This window comes from Chanodichthys erythropterus, chromosome 13 (genome assembly GCF_024489055.1).
Source record: "Chanodichthys erythropterus isolate Z2021 chromosome 13, ASM2448905v1, whole genome shotgun sequence".
Classification (NCBI taxonomy): domain Eukaryota; kingdom Metazoa; phylum Chordata; class Actinopteri; order Cypriniformes; family Xenocyprididae; genus Chanodichthys; species Chanodichthys erythropterus.
Window position 1 is genome coordinate 29687877 of NC_090233.1, and position 18122 is coordinate 29705998.

Consider the following 18122-nt stretch of genomic DNA (forward strand, 5'->3'; position numbering starts at 1 on the left):
AATGGTCTCAATCCTCTGGATGAAAACACCATAATTTGGGGATTTCTTTAACTTTAAATGCAGCTATAATACTGCTGAAGTTTTGCAGACACTAATGGGTCATTTCTACTATGCTGTACTTTTTTATGTCCCCATTATGTCCACTGCCATTCAAAAGTTTAGGGTCAGAAAGATTCGTTTTTCAGCAAGGATGCATTACATTGATCAAAGTGACAGTAAATAGATTTATAATGTTAAAATCTGATCTTTCCATTTATAAAATAATCCTTAAAAAGGTGTCATGGTTTCCTCAAAAAAATATTGAGCAGCACAACTGTTTTCACCATTGTTAATAAAAGGAAATGTTTCTTAAGCACCAAATCAGCATATTAGAATGACTTCTGAAGGATCATGTAACACAAAAGACATAAAAATAAAAATAAATTACATTTTAAATATATTAAAACAGTTATTTTAAATTGTAATAATAATATTTCACAATATTTATTTTTTTACTCTATTTTTGATCAAATAAATTCTGCCTTGGTGAGCAAAAGAAACTTTTAAACTTTTAAACAGAAGTATACATTAATAAAGTGGAAAATAAAAAATAAACAATTGTTAAAGATTTATATCATATTACATGTCAGGTAATTTAAAATAATGTGACATCAACTTAATGAAAACTTGTTTTCTTAGGAACATTGTAATCAATTTGTACATTTTTCACTATCCCATTATTCCCATAAAATCCATTTAACAAACAAATGCCAGGTTATTACTGACATGATCTTCTTCAAGGACATTTGGTGGCAAGAAAACAACAGAACAAACATCAGTAAGTATTAGCACAGAAGTTCTGTGGTATTGGTCTCACTCCAGAACGTTCCATGCTGTTTGGTATTATCATAATGATATCAGTAAGACAATATTAATTTCAAAAGACTAAAGGCTAAATTAACTCCTCGTGTAATCTATAGATCACTCCCTTACTAAGTAGGCGCTGACTTTATTTCTATCCTGTTAGGCGTCCTGTTAAATTTTCCTGCCATTGTGTTTTTATTAATAAGGCTCAAGTGCTTGAGTTTGTCCAGAACATTTCCAAGTCTGGAATATCCTTTTATAGAAATACTTCCTTAAAATAACTCAGGCTTTTTTTTTTTTTTTTTTCCCAAATGGTACTTCATAATAGAAATGATCCTAGTAATAAAAATATATGCTGTCAGCAAACATAAACATATTGTGTCACATTGTTGACTCACCAGCTGATAAAAGGACACCTGTGGCCCCTCCTCATCAAACAAATACCACCAGGTAGCAGCACTGACAGTGCCTAGACCCACATATCCTAGAATAACAAGATTACAATCACTCCAGTGAGGTTTAATGGCTCATACACTGAAATGTATCATAGTATAACAATAAAAGACTGTAAAAACACCACAGTAAAAAGCCTGTTAATTGGTTAATTGTTAATTTAAAAAATGTAAATTCAAGTTTAATCTGTTGCTACCAAAATGTTTGCCAAATTTGTTTTACCATAAATTTCACTTTTGAATTTTAGAGCTGACACAGTCTTCAGGGAAGACCTGTAAGTGTCACTAATATTAGATTCTATGGAATAATCAAGATATCGGGCTAACCTCCAATGGCCAGGTATCTGAAGAAAAGCCAGCCGGAAATAAGAGGCTCCTTAGGGTTTCGGGGGGGCTTGTCCATGATGTCCAGGTCAGGGGGGTTGAAGCCCAGGGCAGTGGCCGGCAGACCATCCGTCACCAGGTTCACCCACAACAGCTGGACAGGGATCAAAGCCTCAGGCAGGCCAAGGATGGCTGTCAGGAAAATACTGTGAGAGGGGAAAAATAGGAACCCACATGAGTGTAAATGTGGACGGGAAACTGAAGCACTGCACAAATCAGGCTCTCACTCACCACACCACCTCTCCCACGTTGGAGGAGATGAGGTAACGGATAAACTGCTTCATGTTGTTGTAGATGGCTCGTCCCTCCTCCACTGCAGCCACGATGGTGGAGAAGTTATCATCAGAGAGCACCATTTCGGAGGCTGACTTGGCTACAGCTGTGCCTGAGCCCATGGCGATGCCAATTTCAGCCTTTTTTAAGGCAGGGGCATCATTCACGCCATCTCCAGTCTGAAAGTGAGATGGGAGGAAGGAACAGAGTGAAGGATAAAGGTTAGTAGATACTCATGGGCATTTCACATGTCACTTAAAATTTGGTCCTCCTAAGCTCCACTTGTAAACCGTGACTAATCTGCTGGATAAACTCAATTGTGGCATATGTCAGACGTCATTCCTGAATGAAAATGTTTAACATCAGTATGAACACACAAAGATTGTTCAAGAAACAACCAATTCCTTTCTATGGTATGTTCTGTAAAGCTTGTCTGAGTTGGCAAGAGTAACCAAAAGGGGTGGGGCTTATCAAAGAGTCAATTTAAAGTCTATTAATTTATATAAAGGATTAAAGTAAAGATTCAATCCACATTGTGCTCATAAAGAGAACTGCTGATCAAAATGTAGACTATCCCTCTGGTATTGTTCATTTTGGGGTCAAGTGATTGAAACACCTGAAATGTAACTTTATTTTTTTATTTTCAGTAAAATTTAATGTAATATATTTTTTGTTCAATAATATTTTTTTGTTTTTATTTTGTATTTTGAGAGAATTTCATGGTACTAATTCATTTTATGCAATAATTATGATCCATTTTCCCTCACTGATAATAATAAAACTTTTTCTAATTTAAAAGCTGTATTTCATGTTAAAATAGAAACAATGCCTTTGAAAATCCAATTTTTCGAAGGCAGATTAGTGCCATCTGGTGGGAGTAAAAAAAGAAAAACATCTAACGGTGTAACCACTAGATTCCTATATAGCTCTATGTAAAAAGTCTTAGAAATTCTCTAGTTGTTTTTAGACATGAAAACTTATTTTTTATTAAGTTGTGGATTTGGACATATATTTAGACATTCTCAAAGGCTACTTTTTGGTCATAATTTTTTTTTTTTGTTTGTTTTTTTTTTTGTCAGAAATGTTGATTTAAAGTGCCAGTTTTTGCATTAATTTTACTAGTCAAACCTGAACACAGAGAAAGACATTTTGTTACACAGAACATCAAAAGTGTAACAAAAATGAACAGGAATGCTTTATCAGAGCTATATCAACTTGATTTCAATCTCTTATTCAAGTCTTCTGGCTTAATTTTCCACATTTGCTCGTATAGCGAGTGACATAAAAGTCAGAGTTTTGTACCATTGCGATGAAGTTCCGATTTTTAAAATTTCCAAACATTTTTTTTTTTTCAGTCTAAAATGACCGCACAACACCAGAGGGTTATATTCACTCTTAGGTAACAGCTTATTATAGGCTGGGGATTAAATAGTAGTCAAGAAGAGGATAAGGAAATCTTTGTTTTCTTCTTCTGAAAGAAGCAAAGCACCCTCTGTCATACACACTGATGTCTGGGAAATACCTCAAGTCCCCAAAGACAAACAGACACATGCATACAACAGAGCTGGAGGCGACAGCGTGTGAACAGGAAGAGCACAGACATGCTCTCATAACTCCAGCAGGGAAAATTAACATAAAAGACAAGGCTGTCTGTCTCAGAGATGTAGGTGCTGCAGAATATTATATTATTGCTAAGAGACTGCAGAGTAGAATCAGAGACTTCATCCTTCATATGATCCCAGCTCTTTAAATTTATAATTGGCACCTTCAATCGTATTAACAACCCAACTGCGACAACTATGATCTCATGGTGTATTAAAAGTTATTCATTGGTGATGGTATTGAAGCATATTTTATTTTACTCAAACCAAAAGCAAAGCAATTAGATGATACAATAATATTAATATTAAATGTTAGGTTAATGCCTAATAATTCCATGACTATTTTCATGTTAATTTCAATTAAAAAGGCTAATGGTGGGTGAATTGAGGAAATTATTGACTATAATAGCAAACTTACATCAGGAAGGGTCAGACTATTGTTTTTACAATTCAATTTAAAACATTTATTATGTTGTAGCTCCTAATAAAGTAGCCAACACATGACTGACTTTCACTTTTTTAAGCCAATGTTTACTACTATTGGGTGGTTGGCGAATGTTTATTTCGGACCCTCTTTTGGTGTTTTAACAGTTTTTTTCTGAGGAACATTTGTGAAACCAGTCACCAACCACTATATCTCACCATCGCTGTGATCTCATCAAAGGACTGTAGATAAGCAACAATCTTTGACTTGTGTGCAGGCTCGACACGGGCGAAGCATCGTGCCCTTTTCACAGCCTCTCGCTGGGCCTCTGGAGTTAGGTCATCGAACTCTCTACCCGTGTAGGCCCTTCCTTCCACGTCTTCATCCTCCTTGAAAATGCCGATGCGTCTGCAGATGGCCACGGCGGTGCCCTTGTTGTCCCCGGTGATCATGATGACACGTATACCGGCCTTGCTGCACAGCTTCACTGAGCCAATCACCTCCTTTCTGGGTGGGTCCAACATCCCCACACAGCCAACGAAGGTGAGATTTGACTAAACAGATGAACAAATTTAATCCCAGAGATATAAATTTACATGGTTAATCCACATGCAAAATTTATGAATTTAAAGTGATAGTTCACCCAAACATGAATATTCTGTCATCATTCAGAAGATGATGATTTTCATTTTTGGTTGAATTATCACTTTAATTTCATTAAACAAACAAAAGCAAGACCCAAAAAAAATAAATAAATACACATACATACATATACATATATATAGCTTTAATTGTTAATAGACAATTGTTAATAATAAACGTAAATCTAATATAAACTATAGTAATAACTAATTAAAATTGGTTTTAATACATAATTTTAAATCTATACATTCTATTTCAAAAGACATTTGAAAAGTGTCTTTGTGTTATCCTGCTTTAAAATAAAGCTCTTGATGTTTTGCTATATAAAGCAATGACACTGGTATATTTTTAGTGTCACTTAAGTGTTCAAATACTTTATACATTATACAAATACATTATTGTATACAAAGCGAAATGAGTTTAAAAAAGATAACTGGTAAAACTATTGTGGTAAACAACGCAGAGCAGATGTGTATAAAGATTCTACACAACATCCAAACTCTCTCACCTCATACTCCGCGAACTTGACAGAGTTCTCCAGGTCCATTTTGTCATCAGAAGGGGGAGCGTCTCGTGTGGCCAAAGCCAAGCAGCGCAGTGTGTCCCTGCCTGAACCCCAGTCTCTAATAGTGCTCATCAGCTCCTCCTTTACTGCCATGGTCAACGGGACACGGTCTTTACCAACACGCACAAACTGACAGCGGTCAATCACGCTCTCTGGAGCACCCTACATACGGAAAGAATGATAGGATGAATGAAATATAGCAAAGTTTACTGAGGGTATTTTTAGATGTCCGATGATCAGTGTTGGGGGTATCGCAAGTTATGTAATCAGATTACTTTTTTTAAGAAATGCATTACTTTTAAATTTACAACAAAATATCTGAGTTACTTCTGAGCGCCCTCTACTGTACAGGTGTGTATTTGCATTACCTTTTTCAATTGTACTTTTGGTGTGAAAGGGCCTTTACATTTGCTAAAAATATAACTTTTTTTCTATTTTAAACAACAACCAAGACCAGCCCAGATGAGAAAAAGTAATGCAAAAATAATGTAATGCAATACTTTCCATAAAAAGTAACTAGGTAATTGAATTTATTACAAAATATTGTAATGCATTGGCAGTGTTGGGGAAAGTTACTTTTGAAAGTATGTGTTTTTGTATGTGTGTTTAAGTTAAAAGTACCTTGACAAACATCTTGCTCTGAGAGTTTGAGCCATTGGGAGTGCAGTATACAGACATGGACTTCCTGTCTCTGGAAAACTCCAGTGTGAATTTTTTCTGCATTAGTTTTCTGATAATCTAGGGGGAAGAAATAAAGAAAAAGGAGAGAGAATGAGGGAAGTTACATTAAACAAAAGTGAAACACTCTCTAATGTCAGTCTGCGTGTTGGGTAAGATGTCACTCTCAGCTGTTTTTAGGGCTGCCTTAATACACAATGATTAATACACAATAACTGACAGACTCTATGCAACACTGTAGCAGTTTTCTCAAAAAAGTGTTATAGACTCTAATCAAAATCACATCAAATGTGAAAGATTATAGCAGCAGCTCAAACATATTTCCAAAAAAGTTTGACCCACAGTACTCATGCAGGTGACAGTTCTAGAGGTTAGTCATTCAGACAACTGACCGCAGGGTTAAACAATAAGGCATATAACTTTTCATTTATACTTTTACAAAAAAAAAAAAAAAAAAAAAAAAAGTACACTTCACATTTAATGAAAAAACATTGAAAGGTTTTGTTTAAAAGATGTTTCTTATGCTCACCAAGGCTGCATTTATTTAAGTAAACAGTAATATGAAATGAAATATTAGTACAATAAAAAAAATAAAAAAAATTAAAATTCTATTAATATACAAGTTATTCCTGTGAAGGAAAAGCTGAATTTTCAGTAACCATTACTTTAGTTCTGTGTCACATGATCTTTCAGAAATCATTGTAATATGTTGATTTGGTTGCCAAGAAACATTTTTTAATTGCTTAATATTTTTGTAGAAACAGTGATACATTTTTACATTTCTGGATTCTTTGATGAATAGAAAGAATGATGTTTATTTGAAATAGAAATATTTTGTTTTTACTGTCACTTGTGAACAATCTAACGTGTCCTTACTTAATAAAAGTATTAATTTCTAAAAATAAAAATAAAAATAAAAATCTTACTGACCCCCAAATTTTGATTTGGGAATGTACATATTTCTAGCATAAATAAAAATATTTTGCTAAAAAAAATAATAATAATCATAAATAATGATCAGATCATCCCCCATAATTCCCTGTTATGCATTTTCTTTTGAAAAAATAAAATAAAATAAAAAATAAAATATGCAAAAGAAACTTTCAGTGATGCAACGGTATCATTTTGCCACTAGGTGGAAACCACCTCCATCACATGAGAACAGAAGGCATTAACACTGACCTACCTACAGTACATCTTGCTCTGTCTCTGTTGCTGCCTGTCTGTGGCTCTCTTTTATATTGGGATCAGATGATCTACTCAGTCATTCTACAGATGTTTAGATAAGGCATGCATGTGTGAGAAAACCAGTGTCTCCCGTTTCCAGCTTATCTGAGAACATGACGTCACTCCTCAGCAGGCTTCCTGTGTTCTCTATCCTCAACAGCTTTTTTAAAAAAAAAAAAATAAATAAAAAAATCTAACTCCCCCTATGTGCCTATTCAACCATTTGACATCTTTGAAAGTTTACCACCAATATGTGCTGACAGAAGATCTGTCTCTTTTTCATTTCCAAAGGGCAGTGAAGTTTTGGATCAGAGTGGAAAGTTTAGATAACCTCTCCATACACTCGCCTGGTTATCTAAATATTATGCTTTGCCTCTGGGAGTCTGTGTGACCAACTTTCTTTTTTGGAAAGGAGAAGGATTCAGGGGTCAGCAGAATAAATAAAGCATTGCTGGTCATTCACTCCTTCAGAGAAAATTGATTCCCGTAGGGAAAAAGGAAGAGAAGGATCAAGACTGTTTTTGTTGTTTTCCCAGTGGTCTTTCACATCATACTGACACCAATCGGCATGGATTTACCTTCTTAAGAGTGTTTGTGTGTTAGACGGAGACATTTACCATCATGTTTTCAAGGTTTTAGTCACAAATCATATTGTTTATACTGATGGATCATACACATGCCAATCCGTATCATCACACTTGACTGTGTTGTTGAGTACTTATAAAGCACATATTAAAGCCTTATTCTGCATGACCATATTCTACATCCTTTAATCCTACCCAATTCCTATATTATAATATATATCTATAAAAAGACACCATGTCTTCATTTCTTTTAAATAGCCTGCTTTGCACCACTAGCCAAATTTTATGAGCTCCAATATATCTTCTGAAGCTTCAACTATCTATCCCTCTATTTATCGTTTTTCATCACAAACTCTCCCGTTATGTTCTCTTTTATTGCAGTCTGTCTCATATCCTGTTGCACCCCATGGCTCCCTTCTTACCAAGTTGCATGCTGAAGCTCGGTCCACTTTGCTGAGTCCAGAGAGGTCCGTTTTAAACACGTTCATCTTCTCCACCAGCGTTGTGAGCGCAGTTTCAGTGGCCTCGCCCACTTTCTCGTACACTCCTTTAGCCTGCGGGACAGCATAAGCACAAAAGTGTGTAAACATTCAGTGCCCTATCAGCACAAACAACATGTAGTATACGGCACTTGCATAATCCTAGAGTCATGCACTCATTTCAGAAATGATTACTGTTACTGTGCACTTTAAATGTCACATAAAAGCAATGGACCATGCGAGTATGTACTGTAACAAAGTAATCCAACTCTGTACAAGTCCAGCAACTATTATAATATTTATATAATCCTATTATATTTATATAATCCTATTATAATATTTTAAATAGTTATACATATACATATATATATATATATATATATATATATATATATATATATATATATACATATATATATATACATATATATATATATACATATATATATATATATATATATATATATATATATATATATATATACATATATATATATATATATATATATATATATATATATATGTATATGTATATATATATATATTTAAAATAAAATCACATGGCATGTGATTCTTTGGTACTGTTAAACATTCAATGCAAATCAGTTTAGAAAATGCATGTACACTAGTGTTCAAAAGTTTGGGGTCTGTAAGATTTTTTTTAAAAGAGTTATTTTGTGCTCACCAAGGATGCATTTATTTTATCAAAATATAGTAATTTAAAATAAAATAAAATTTAAAAATTTTCATTTTTAAATATATTTTAAAATGTAATTAAATTCATGTAACGGCAAAGCTGAATTTTCAGCATTACTCTAGTCTTCAGTCTCACATGATCCTTCAGAAATCATTCTAATATAATGATTGGCTGCTCAAGAAAGATTTCAGTGTTGCTTAATATTTTTTTGGAAACCATGATTTTCTTCAGGATTCTTTGAGGAACAAAGTTCAGAATTTGTTTGAAATGGAAAGCACTTGTAACAATATAAATGTCTTTACTGTCACTTTTGATAAATTTTATGTGTCCTTGATGAATAAAAGTACCAATCTCCTACTGATCGCAAACTTTTGAATGGTAATGTATGTAAAAGTAAAAATTATTTCATAGCTGTAGCAGATTTTAATTTGTATGTTAAGAACCAATACTTGTTATTTATAGATTTGAATTGTTATACATTGAAATGTACTAATGTCTATAGTAAAATCAAAAACATCCTGTCTGTTTAATTTCTAAACAGTGGTATGCTGCAAAATAGATTATTTTCATGACCTTTCCAAGACTGTAAATAACAATTTTAAAATTATATGATATTTCCAGGTTTTCCATGATCATGGGAACCCTGTTTGTAACTATAATAGCTGCACCTAAAGACTATAAACAGCCTAAAACTATTACTCGTCATTCAAACACATAGTTCCTATGTTAACTATCTATAATAGTTTATTAGATTCGCAGTTCACTTTATGGATGGTGGTGAGCTCTTATCCTAAAATATTTGCATTATTCCAGGAAGCAAGGCTTGCTGTGGTAGTGAAACATGATATTTACTCATCTAGTGATTATTTATCCTATTAAAAACATGGCGAGAATACAGTTATAAGACTGTTTTAGTATTTTCTTGATCCTGCCGATTTAAATTTGCTAACAGCTTGCACCAGCACAAACCCCTTTTGGTGTTAAAAACTACAGTCAGGATTTACTGAAGACGTGCAGTGAATAATTAGCATTGAAACGGCGAGGACAACAGTTATTTTTGTGGCTGACCTTATTGCATAATCAATTTACTGGTATTTGCACCATTATTTACCACCCCAAAGAAGCATGTCTTAAACCAGATGCTAATTTACGCTGCTCTTGGTAGATAGCATTGGTCATTATGAAAATGATCCGGCTGCATCTGAGTTCTTTAATTTGTGCGTCGTCAGTAGATCACATGCAGACCTATCCACTCCCATCTGTGCTTTTTTGGAACTGCACTCTCAAGCTCATTTGCACTGTTTTGTAAATCTGGCCCTAAATGTATTTTTACTCTAGTGGCATCCTTTAACTCTATAACATTAGTTTGGGTGCCTTCAACAACAAAGCACATTTTAAAAATCTTTGGCTTGTCCTAACTTGCCCTGTCCTTTACCCAACCTGACAACCATGGAAAATGATATATTACGCAACACAGTAACCATGATACCATGGCAATGGCACAGAGATGAGAAATACAAGCCAAATGCACAAAACAAGCAAATTAAAAAGCTGCCTGTCACTGAGGAACACAGGGTGAATGGTTAACACTTCAGCAATGAGCAGGACAGGCTCAAAAACACTGAACAAGACTTTTTGTTAAACTCAGAAGGGTAAATATGGCATGCGAGGCTTAGATGCATGAGAAGCTCCTCGCACACACCGCTGACCTCATTATAGTCCAGAGAAGAGTCGTTGCACAGGGAGCAGATAGTAGCCAGTTCCACAAGACCATCATAATCTCCACACTGCACCGGCTTGTCAGCCTTCAGCCTAAGGAAGAGACAGTTATTGTAAGATGAAGAGAGGTAAATACAAACTAAGTATCCAGAATGAGCATTAGATTATATGGAGGAGGTAAAAATGACATGATGTTTTGGAAAGGATCAAGGGCTCTGAGTGTGTTTGTGTGCGCTCTTACACTTGTCCCTCCGGAGCATAGGTTGAGCCAGTGATTGTGAACTCATGCAGGGAGCAGCTGGTGTCATCAGCCTTATTAACCACAAACATCTAAGAGAAACAGAAGTGAGATAGGGAGAGAGACAGCATGAGAAACATGCAGATTAATGAAACATACAGGGTTAACCCTGTACATCAGGGTTACACTACTTCTCTTTTCTTTTTTTTTTTTTTGACAATTCATTTCTATGGCTTCTTTCCAGTTGTTCATGAGCACTGGATTAGGATTTTTGTTTTTGAGATTGCCCTGTCAAAAATATTATATATATTAAAACTTAATTATATATTAATAGTTTTAAAAAGTTAATTTAACATTTTCTAAATATACACACTACTACTCCAAGTTGATCAGTATAACTTAAAGACAATGTAAGTCTTTACAGTCACTTTTTGATCAATTTAATGCTTCCTTGCTGAATAAAAGAACTCCAAACTTTTGAAAGGAATGTTTAATAATAATAATGATAATAATAATAATTATTATTATTATTATTAATACCAAAACGATTGGTCATTTAAAAAAAAAAAATAATAATAATAATAATAATGTAGATACTTTTTAACCACAAATGCTTGTGTTGCACTGCTCAGCCACGCATTAAGTTGAAAGGTCACATGTGACGTAGGTGGAAGTACCACGGTAGGATAAAATTATCCAATATCACTGTTTTACCTTTTTTTGTAAAGGGTGTTTGGCTTAATCTTTGCACGTTCGCTTTGTAGACACTGGATCGGTACTTCCACTTATGTCACGCATGACCTTTGTATCGTGATTACGTCATGCTTGTGGATCGCAGAGCTAGTGCAAGATGAGAATTTGTGGTTAAAATGTATATACATTTTTAATTTTTTTTTTAGAAAATGACCGATCGTTTCGCTAGATAAGACTCTTATTCCTTGTCTGGAATCGCGTAGAGCCCTTTGAAGCTGTACTGAAATTGCAATTTGAACTTTCCACCCAGTGAAGCCCACTGAAGTCCACTATATGGAGAAGAATCCTGAAATGTTTTCCTCAAAAACCTTAATTTCTTTTCGACTGAAGAAAGAAAGACATCTTGGATAACATGGGGGTGAGTAAATTATCAGGAAATTTTCATTCAGATGTGAACTAATCCTTTAAATAAAAATGATTAAATATAAAAAATACTGGCCAAATGGGCTGGCAGTAAAAAAAAAAAAAAAAAAAAAAACACTTTTCTTGAGCCTTGTAACTAGAAACAAATTATGTTCACTATAGAAACTTTCATGAGTTTAATGTTTTATTCATTTCCAAGACATCCGCAAGCCAGGAAATGACAATTTTAAAATTCCCTGATATTCCCAGGTTTTCCATGAGGAAATCCTGGTACATAAAGCTCTAAATGCTCATAAGTTTACCATTTAAAAGTGGTTCTTGTAATAAATAAGTTGGAAAAACAAACTCCACAACTGTGCCTAAGAAAACATGGCTTAAAGAAGAATAAGAAAAGGAGTTCTCTGAAAATAGGTTACAAACCCCAATTGCATAAAAAAAAAAAAAAAAAAAAAAAAAAAAAACAGAAGAGAAGAGAAGAGAAGAGGAAAAAAACAACCACCAACAGACAGCTGTGGCTCCACCCATCAGCTCTGGGGTTTCCCTCATCCCCTATCCAATCAGAGGCAGAGCAATGATGTCATAATCCACTGGTGGTGGGTAGGTTCCTATGTTTAGTGGCCTGGCATGAGCTCTTCCCTGTCTGAACCAACACTCCACACAACTGCCAACAGACAACACGGAGTACAATAAACTATTGCCTCCTACTAAACTGTCTGCTTTCACTGGACCAAATGAAAACAGACGAGGTGAAAAAGAGCAAACAATCACTTTGCCCATGTTTCGGCTGAAATTTGTCCAGTTCTATTATAATTAACTCCAGGTGTTATACTGTATTGTGTTGTCTTGTGTACACAACCAAGGCCAAATTATAACCAAATAAAGTGATTCTGATTTTTGGAATAAACACCATAAATGTGTTCAAAGAGGTGAAGATGAGTTCAGCCTGACAACCTCAGACAAATCGGCCAAACCCATAATGACTCTATTCTTTTCTTTTCTTTCTTTTTCTTTTTTTTTGACATGCAGTCTTTGCTATGGCATTCATCACACTGAAACGAGCCAGCAGGAGCAGAAGCAGCCCTGGGCAAGTTTCAGTGAAGAGAAGAGAGATCTTATTTTCTCACTATCCCCATCCCCCATTATGTGGGCGTAGGGGCAGATGAAACAGGTGGATGGTGGAATGGAACTCATAAAGCCAATTTGGCGAACGTCATTGATCGCAGACCCCACCTTTCTGTTCGGATGACAGGTCTGAAATGAAGGTGGGTGCTGGGAATGAGTAAAAATGAATCCTGATCTTACGAGGTGTCGTAAATGTTGATTATGCAGTAGGTGGACTTGCTGCAATGTGTTTTATCATGATTAAAAGCCACTGCGGTCGAACTCAAGCTGCATGGACACTAAAACATACACACAGAACTACCAGAAGCAGGTTCATATCAATATCTGCACTCAGCTCCAAAATGAAGCATCTAAACTTAGATGTGGCTAAAACAACACTTGCCAAGCAGCCATGTATGGGCAGTTCCTTAAATGCAAGGTCAAATGAAAGGTCGTCTCACACATACACAAATGTACAAACACGCAGAAGGAAAAAACATCCTTTCTTGGCATGACTTCACTCAATGCAAGACTCAATTAAATGTGTCTGATTAAAGAATTAATGAAGCAGTTAAGCTGTAAAACTTTGAGCTCCACAGTACTCCTGCTTCCTGTTTGAAAGGGACACACACACAAAACTTAATTGTGGAAAACACAAAGCGAGAGGCAGGCGGCAGCAATCAGAGGGCTAGATCATGCCCCTAAGCCCTTAAAATAAATGGATTATTGAGTTAGCTTGCTCTGCAGGAAGGAACAGTCTTCTCATTCAAAAAAAATATGCCTTTATAAAGTAATGACCAAATAATCATAACTACTGGTACACACAGTGCCATTTCTTTGCATTCGTACAGAGTACTTTTTACTTTATAAAGTGAATATAAAGAGCAAATAATTATTAGATGCATATTTTTGGGAACATCATAGCATGTGATTGCCGTTTTTTTTTAATTGTTGGAACAGTGGGCCAGCTGATTCTAACCACAAGTTTAAAATGCGGGAGGTTCTCTTTTCTGAAAAAAGCTATTTTTTTGTGGTCTACTACACAGGAATCTGTGCTGCTCCATTTCCACAGTCAAACACCATGCTAACAGACATTGTCAACTGGGCAAGAGGAGGAAAAGGAACAAAATTAGACCCAGTTGCCTGTTCACTATCACAATGTACTCTCTGACCTCGGAATGCTTGACTCTGACATGTTCATTTAGTGAAAAATCTATGTTTGGTTGTAACGTCATCTTTAGGTATTTATAGGCCTGGACGTCACCCTAATAACTTCACAGAAACTTCAGAATTCAAATGACCATAATTCATCATGTTCTACAAATAAACCATCTACCCTCCAAGTATATTGACTTTGTTACTTAATTGTATCATTCTTTGACTGCTGAACCATCACCATGGTTTAACATACACTATTTCAATAGAAGAATAGAAGATTTTCCAAAAATCTTTATGAACCGAGTTAATAAAATGTATATATTGTGCAAAAAAGTATTTATTTGATTTCAGCAATATACTTTTTATCTTATTTCCCCTTCTTATTTTCCCTTCGATGGGTCGGTAGGATTTCTCGTATGCTCACCAATGAAACATTTATCCATCCAGAAATCCAGCAAAAATAGTAATTATTTTATTAATACAATCTAATCTAATTTATTTTTTTCTATTTTAATATATTGTACAATGTAATTTACTCCTCTGGTGGAATTTTTAGCAGTCAATACTCCATCTTCAGCATCACATGATCCTTCAGAAATCATTCTAATAATGCTGATTTGCTGCTCAAGTAACGTTTCTTATTATTATCAATGTCAAACACAGCTGTGCTGCTTAATATTTTTGTGGAAACATTCACTTTACCTGCTCTACATAGAAATAGAAAGTTCAAAAGAATTCAAAAGCATTCTCATCTGAAAAATAAATCTTATGTAACATTATAAATGTCTTTACTGTCACTTTCGATCAATTTAGTGCATCCTTGCTGGATGAGTTTCAACTTTTCAAAAAAAAAAAGAAAAATCTACCTGACCCCAAACTTTTGAACAGTTATGTATATCGACATTATATTGGGGAAAAAAAAAAACAAAAAACCCTATGCAACAATAATTGTAAATACATTTTACCATATTTAAATGAATTCATAATTCTGTAGATTACCCACAGTGAGCAGTAATCCAAATACCACACCCACAATGTACTGAAAGGTACCAATAAGTACTTTAAAGTAAAAACATCACGATGAGGGTTGTTGCTAGCCTGCATTGTTTGTTTACAGTCATTTATAAATCAGATCTGCACCAAAAACACCAACAACCATCCCGTAACTTGGCAGACATGGAACTGTGTTGCTATATGTTGTCATAGCAACAGATACCAGGGAACAGGGTAGCATGCAGTGATATGCAATGATGAGCCTCTGATAAGGGTGTGTTTGTGTGTGTGTATGTGCGCACAGTATGTGTTTCACAGGAGTGGAAAAGGATATATATCCTCCTTATATCCTCCTGATTTAGCTAAAGTGACTTTCGCATTAGTGACGGAGACACTTGTATGATGTCTGGCCTCCAAAAGGCACACAGTGAGCTGATTGGCTTAGGTCATCCTGGCCAACACTGCGACATAGTGACAGCACTAATTCCAAGCCCAGGATAAGCTTTTCACCATGACGCTTTTAGTACTTAACATTACGAGGCACAGGAGGTTTAACAGAATGTTGAATCCAATTGGGATGCATTTCCACAAGCCCAATCTTAAAATTGTGTCTTGCATGTGAAATGTCTTTTCTTCCTGCTCTTTAGGGACTCTTTACGTGACGAATTTTGTCACTGCTTCAGGCTGAGGCTGACATTGTTGCCTGTTCCCCACCGTGAAGAATGGGAGTTGGTGAAAAATGAGCAACAAACACACAGACGTGCAATTAACTCTACTTCTCGATTGAAATTCTTTATAATTTATATGTATCTTTTTCCTATGTGACAATACTATGCATTAAAAATATGCATGAAATTTGGTAACGTCTAACATTAATATTAATGGAAGAGGGGAATAAAATAAGGACTACTCTGTTAAAAATAAGGATTAAAACAAAAAGCACCGAGTACAACAAAAAGTGTTCAACATACAGTATGTTACAGTGAATAGTCTGCATTAGGCTTCCTAAACACGTGTCTGTGACTGCTTCATTCTTGGATAACGCTGCAGCAGGAGCAGACGCATGGAAGAGCGTGAGTGGCATAAAAATTACAGAGCACAAAAATATGAGGGAAATGAAGGATGGTAGGCGGGAATCCCTTGCTGGGTGCGATGTGAAGGATGAGAAGGAAAAGGGCTGTCAGACACAAAGTCCAGCCTTGGCGATAAAAGGCAAAGACAAGATTTAGATGTAGCGTGTGACCTACAGTAAGTCAAAATCAACCTGGCCACCACACTGTAATCCTGCTGACAAGAGAGGCTTGAGGCTGTTGAGAAATAAATCCACATAAAAACAAATAAATAAATAAATAAAATAAAATTTTTAATACAAATCCATAAATATTTAGCTACATATATTTACAGCATAATCAAAAAAGTGAATGGGGGTTATTAGGCATTTATTGAACGCTTCCTTGCTGAATTAAAGCATTAAAGGGGTAATGAACTGCATTTTTTAAAAACAATTTATAATGTTTTTTGAGGTCCACTTGTGTTAAAGGTGCCCTAGAACTTTTTTAAAAAAGATGTAATATAAGGGTGCGTTCACACTTGTAGTTCAGTTTGTTTGGTCCATTTGGTCCGGACCAAAGAAGAAAAAAAAACATTTAGTCCTGGTCCGGTTAGCGTTCACATTGGCAATTTTATCACCGAACCAAAAGATACCGAACCTTCAGGCATAGGGATTAGGGTTGCCACCCGTCCCGTGAAATACGGAATCGTCCCGTATTTACAGCCAAAATGACGCGTCCCGTATCAAATCAATACGGGACGCGATTTGTCCCGTATTTTACATAGGTCCACATTATGCAGCATCCCATGCAAATCACCCCACCCGCATTGTGTGAAGGTGAAGACACGTCCTATTCTGCCCCTGATTGGGTAATACTCGCTGCCATCATGGTTTGATTGGTTCCAATCAGAGTCAGAGGAGGGCGGGACGCCGCCTCGCCGGTTCTCTCCTGAGGCAGATAGTGTAATGTTTTTTTGTTTTTGTTTGTTTTTTTATCACCTCAAGTTTTTGATTGATAACGTTAGATTTCATATGCTGCCTATTAAGAAATAATGTTAATAATGTACATTAATCATGTTATGGTATGATTTGTTTATTAAGGTTAAGTTGTACAGTCACATAAGCATTACTCTAATAAGAGATATATTTAATACATATTTAATCAAAATATAGTACCTATGTGAATAAAATAAACAACTAGTTATGCTTAACCAATTTAAATAATTGCATCATTCAATACTATAGAATTAACAATAGACAATATAAAAATGGAATAAATAAATACATAAATATATTTACTTAATAAAAATGTTGTTAAGTGTTTTACTTAAATAAGAAATGTTTGTAGATATATCATTTCCAGTTATTTAGGTGTGGTTTCACTGTTTGGATGGTGTTACTGCAAACAATGACAAATATTTTAGCCAAAATCTTTGTTCACAACAAATGACAATTTACAATTTGTTTAATTTATAATTACTATGTTATGGATCTGTTAATTTAATAAGTTAATAAAATATGGTTCACATCTCACAAGTTCCTCCAAAAGCTTATTTTTTGTGGTCTCAGTCACACTTTGTTGGCCTATGTTTATTATTGTCATAGCTGTGTATTCAATATGACCACTTAAGTTGTGATAGTGAGAGACTGAGTGCATCTGTTCACACTGATTTCAATAGCAGATATCTTATTATAATGTCCATTGGTATCAATCTTAATATTTTTTATGAAAATATGTTTTAAGTTATGATATACCACCACTGGCACGCCATCGGGACTGTGGTCATCGTGGCCCCATGGGGTGTGGCCCCCACTGCGGCAGGCGTCCCTTATTTTTCTGTATTGAAGGTGGCAACCCTAATAGGGATACATTCACAACGTGATTGGTTTTCAGACG

At 35.2% G+C, this 18122-nt stretch overlaps 1 protein-coding gene across 2 annotated transcripts in view; it reads right to left on the reverse strand.

Annotated features, from left to right (window-relative positions):
- atp2a3 (ATPase sarcoplasmic/endoplasmic reticulum Ca2+ transporting 3) overlaps window positions 1-18122 on the reverse strand; it is a 63210-nt gene that overhangs the window by 6031 nt on the left and 39057 nt on the right. For both annotated transcript variants that reach the window (XM_067405583.1, XM_067405582.1), the window contains exons 9-17: window positions 10810-10898; window positions 10559-10661; window positions 8096-8227; window positions 5806-5922; window positions 5128-5346; window positions 4196-4531; window positions 1911-2131; window positions 1623-1825; window positions 1242-1327 (exon numbers count right to left, since the gene is read on the reverse strand). In XM_067405583.1, coding sequence (XP_067261684.1) covers window positions 1242-1327; window positions 1623-1825; window positions 1911-2131; window positions 4196-4531; window positions 5128-5346; window positions 5806-5922; window positions 8096-8227; window positions 10559-10661; window positions 10810-10898 — 1506 coding nt within the window. The remainder of the gene's footprint in view (window positions 1-1241; window positions 1328-1622; window positions 1826-1910; window positions 2132-4195; window positions 4532-5127; window positions 5347-5805; window positions 5923-8095; window positions 8228-10558; window positions 10662-10809; window positions 10899-18122) is intronic.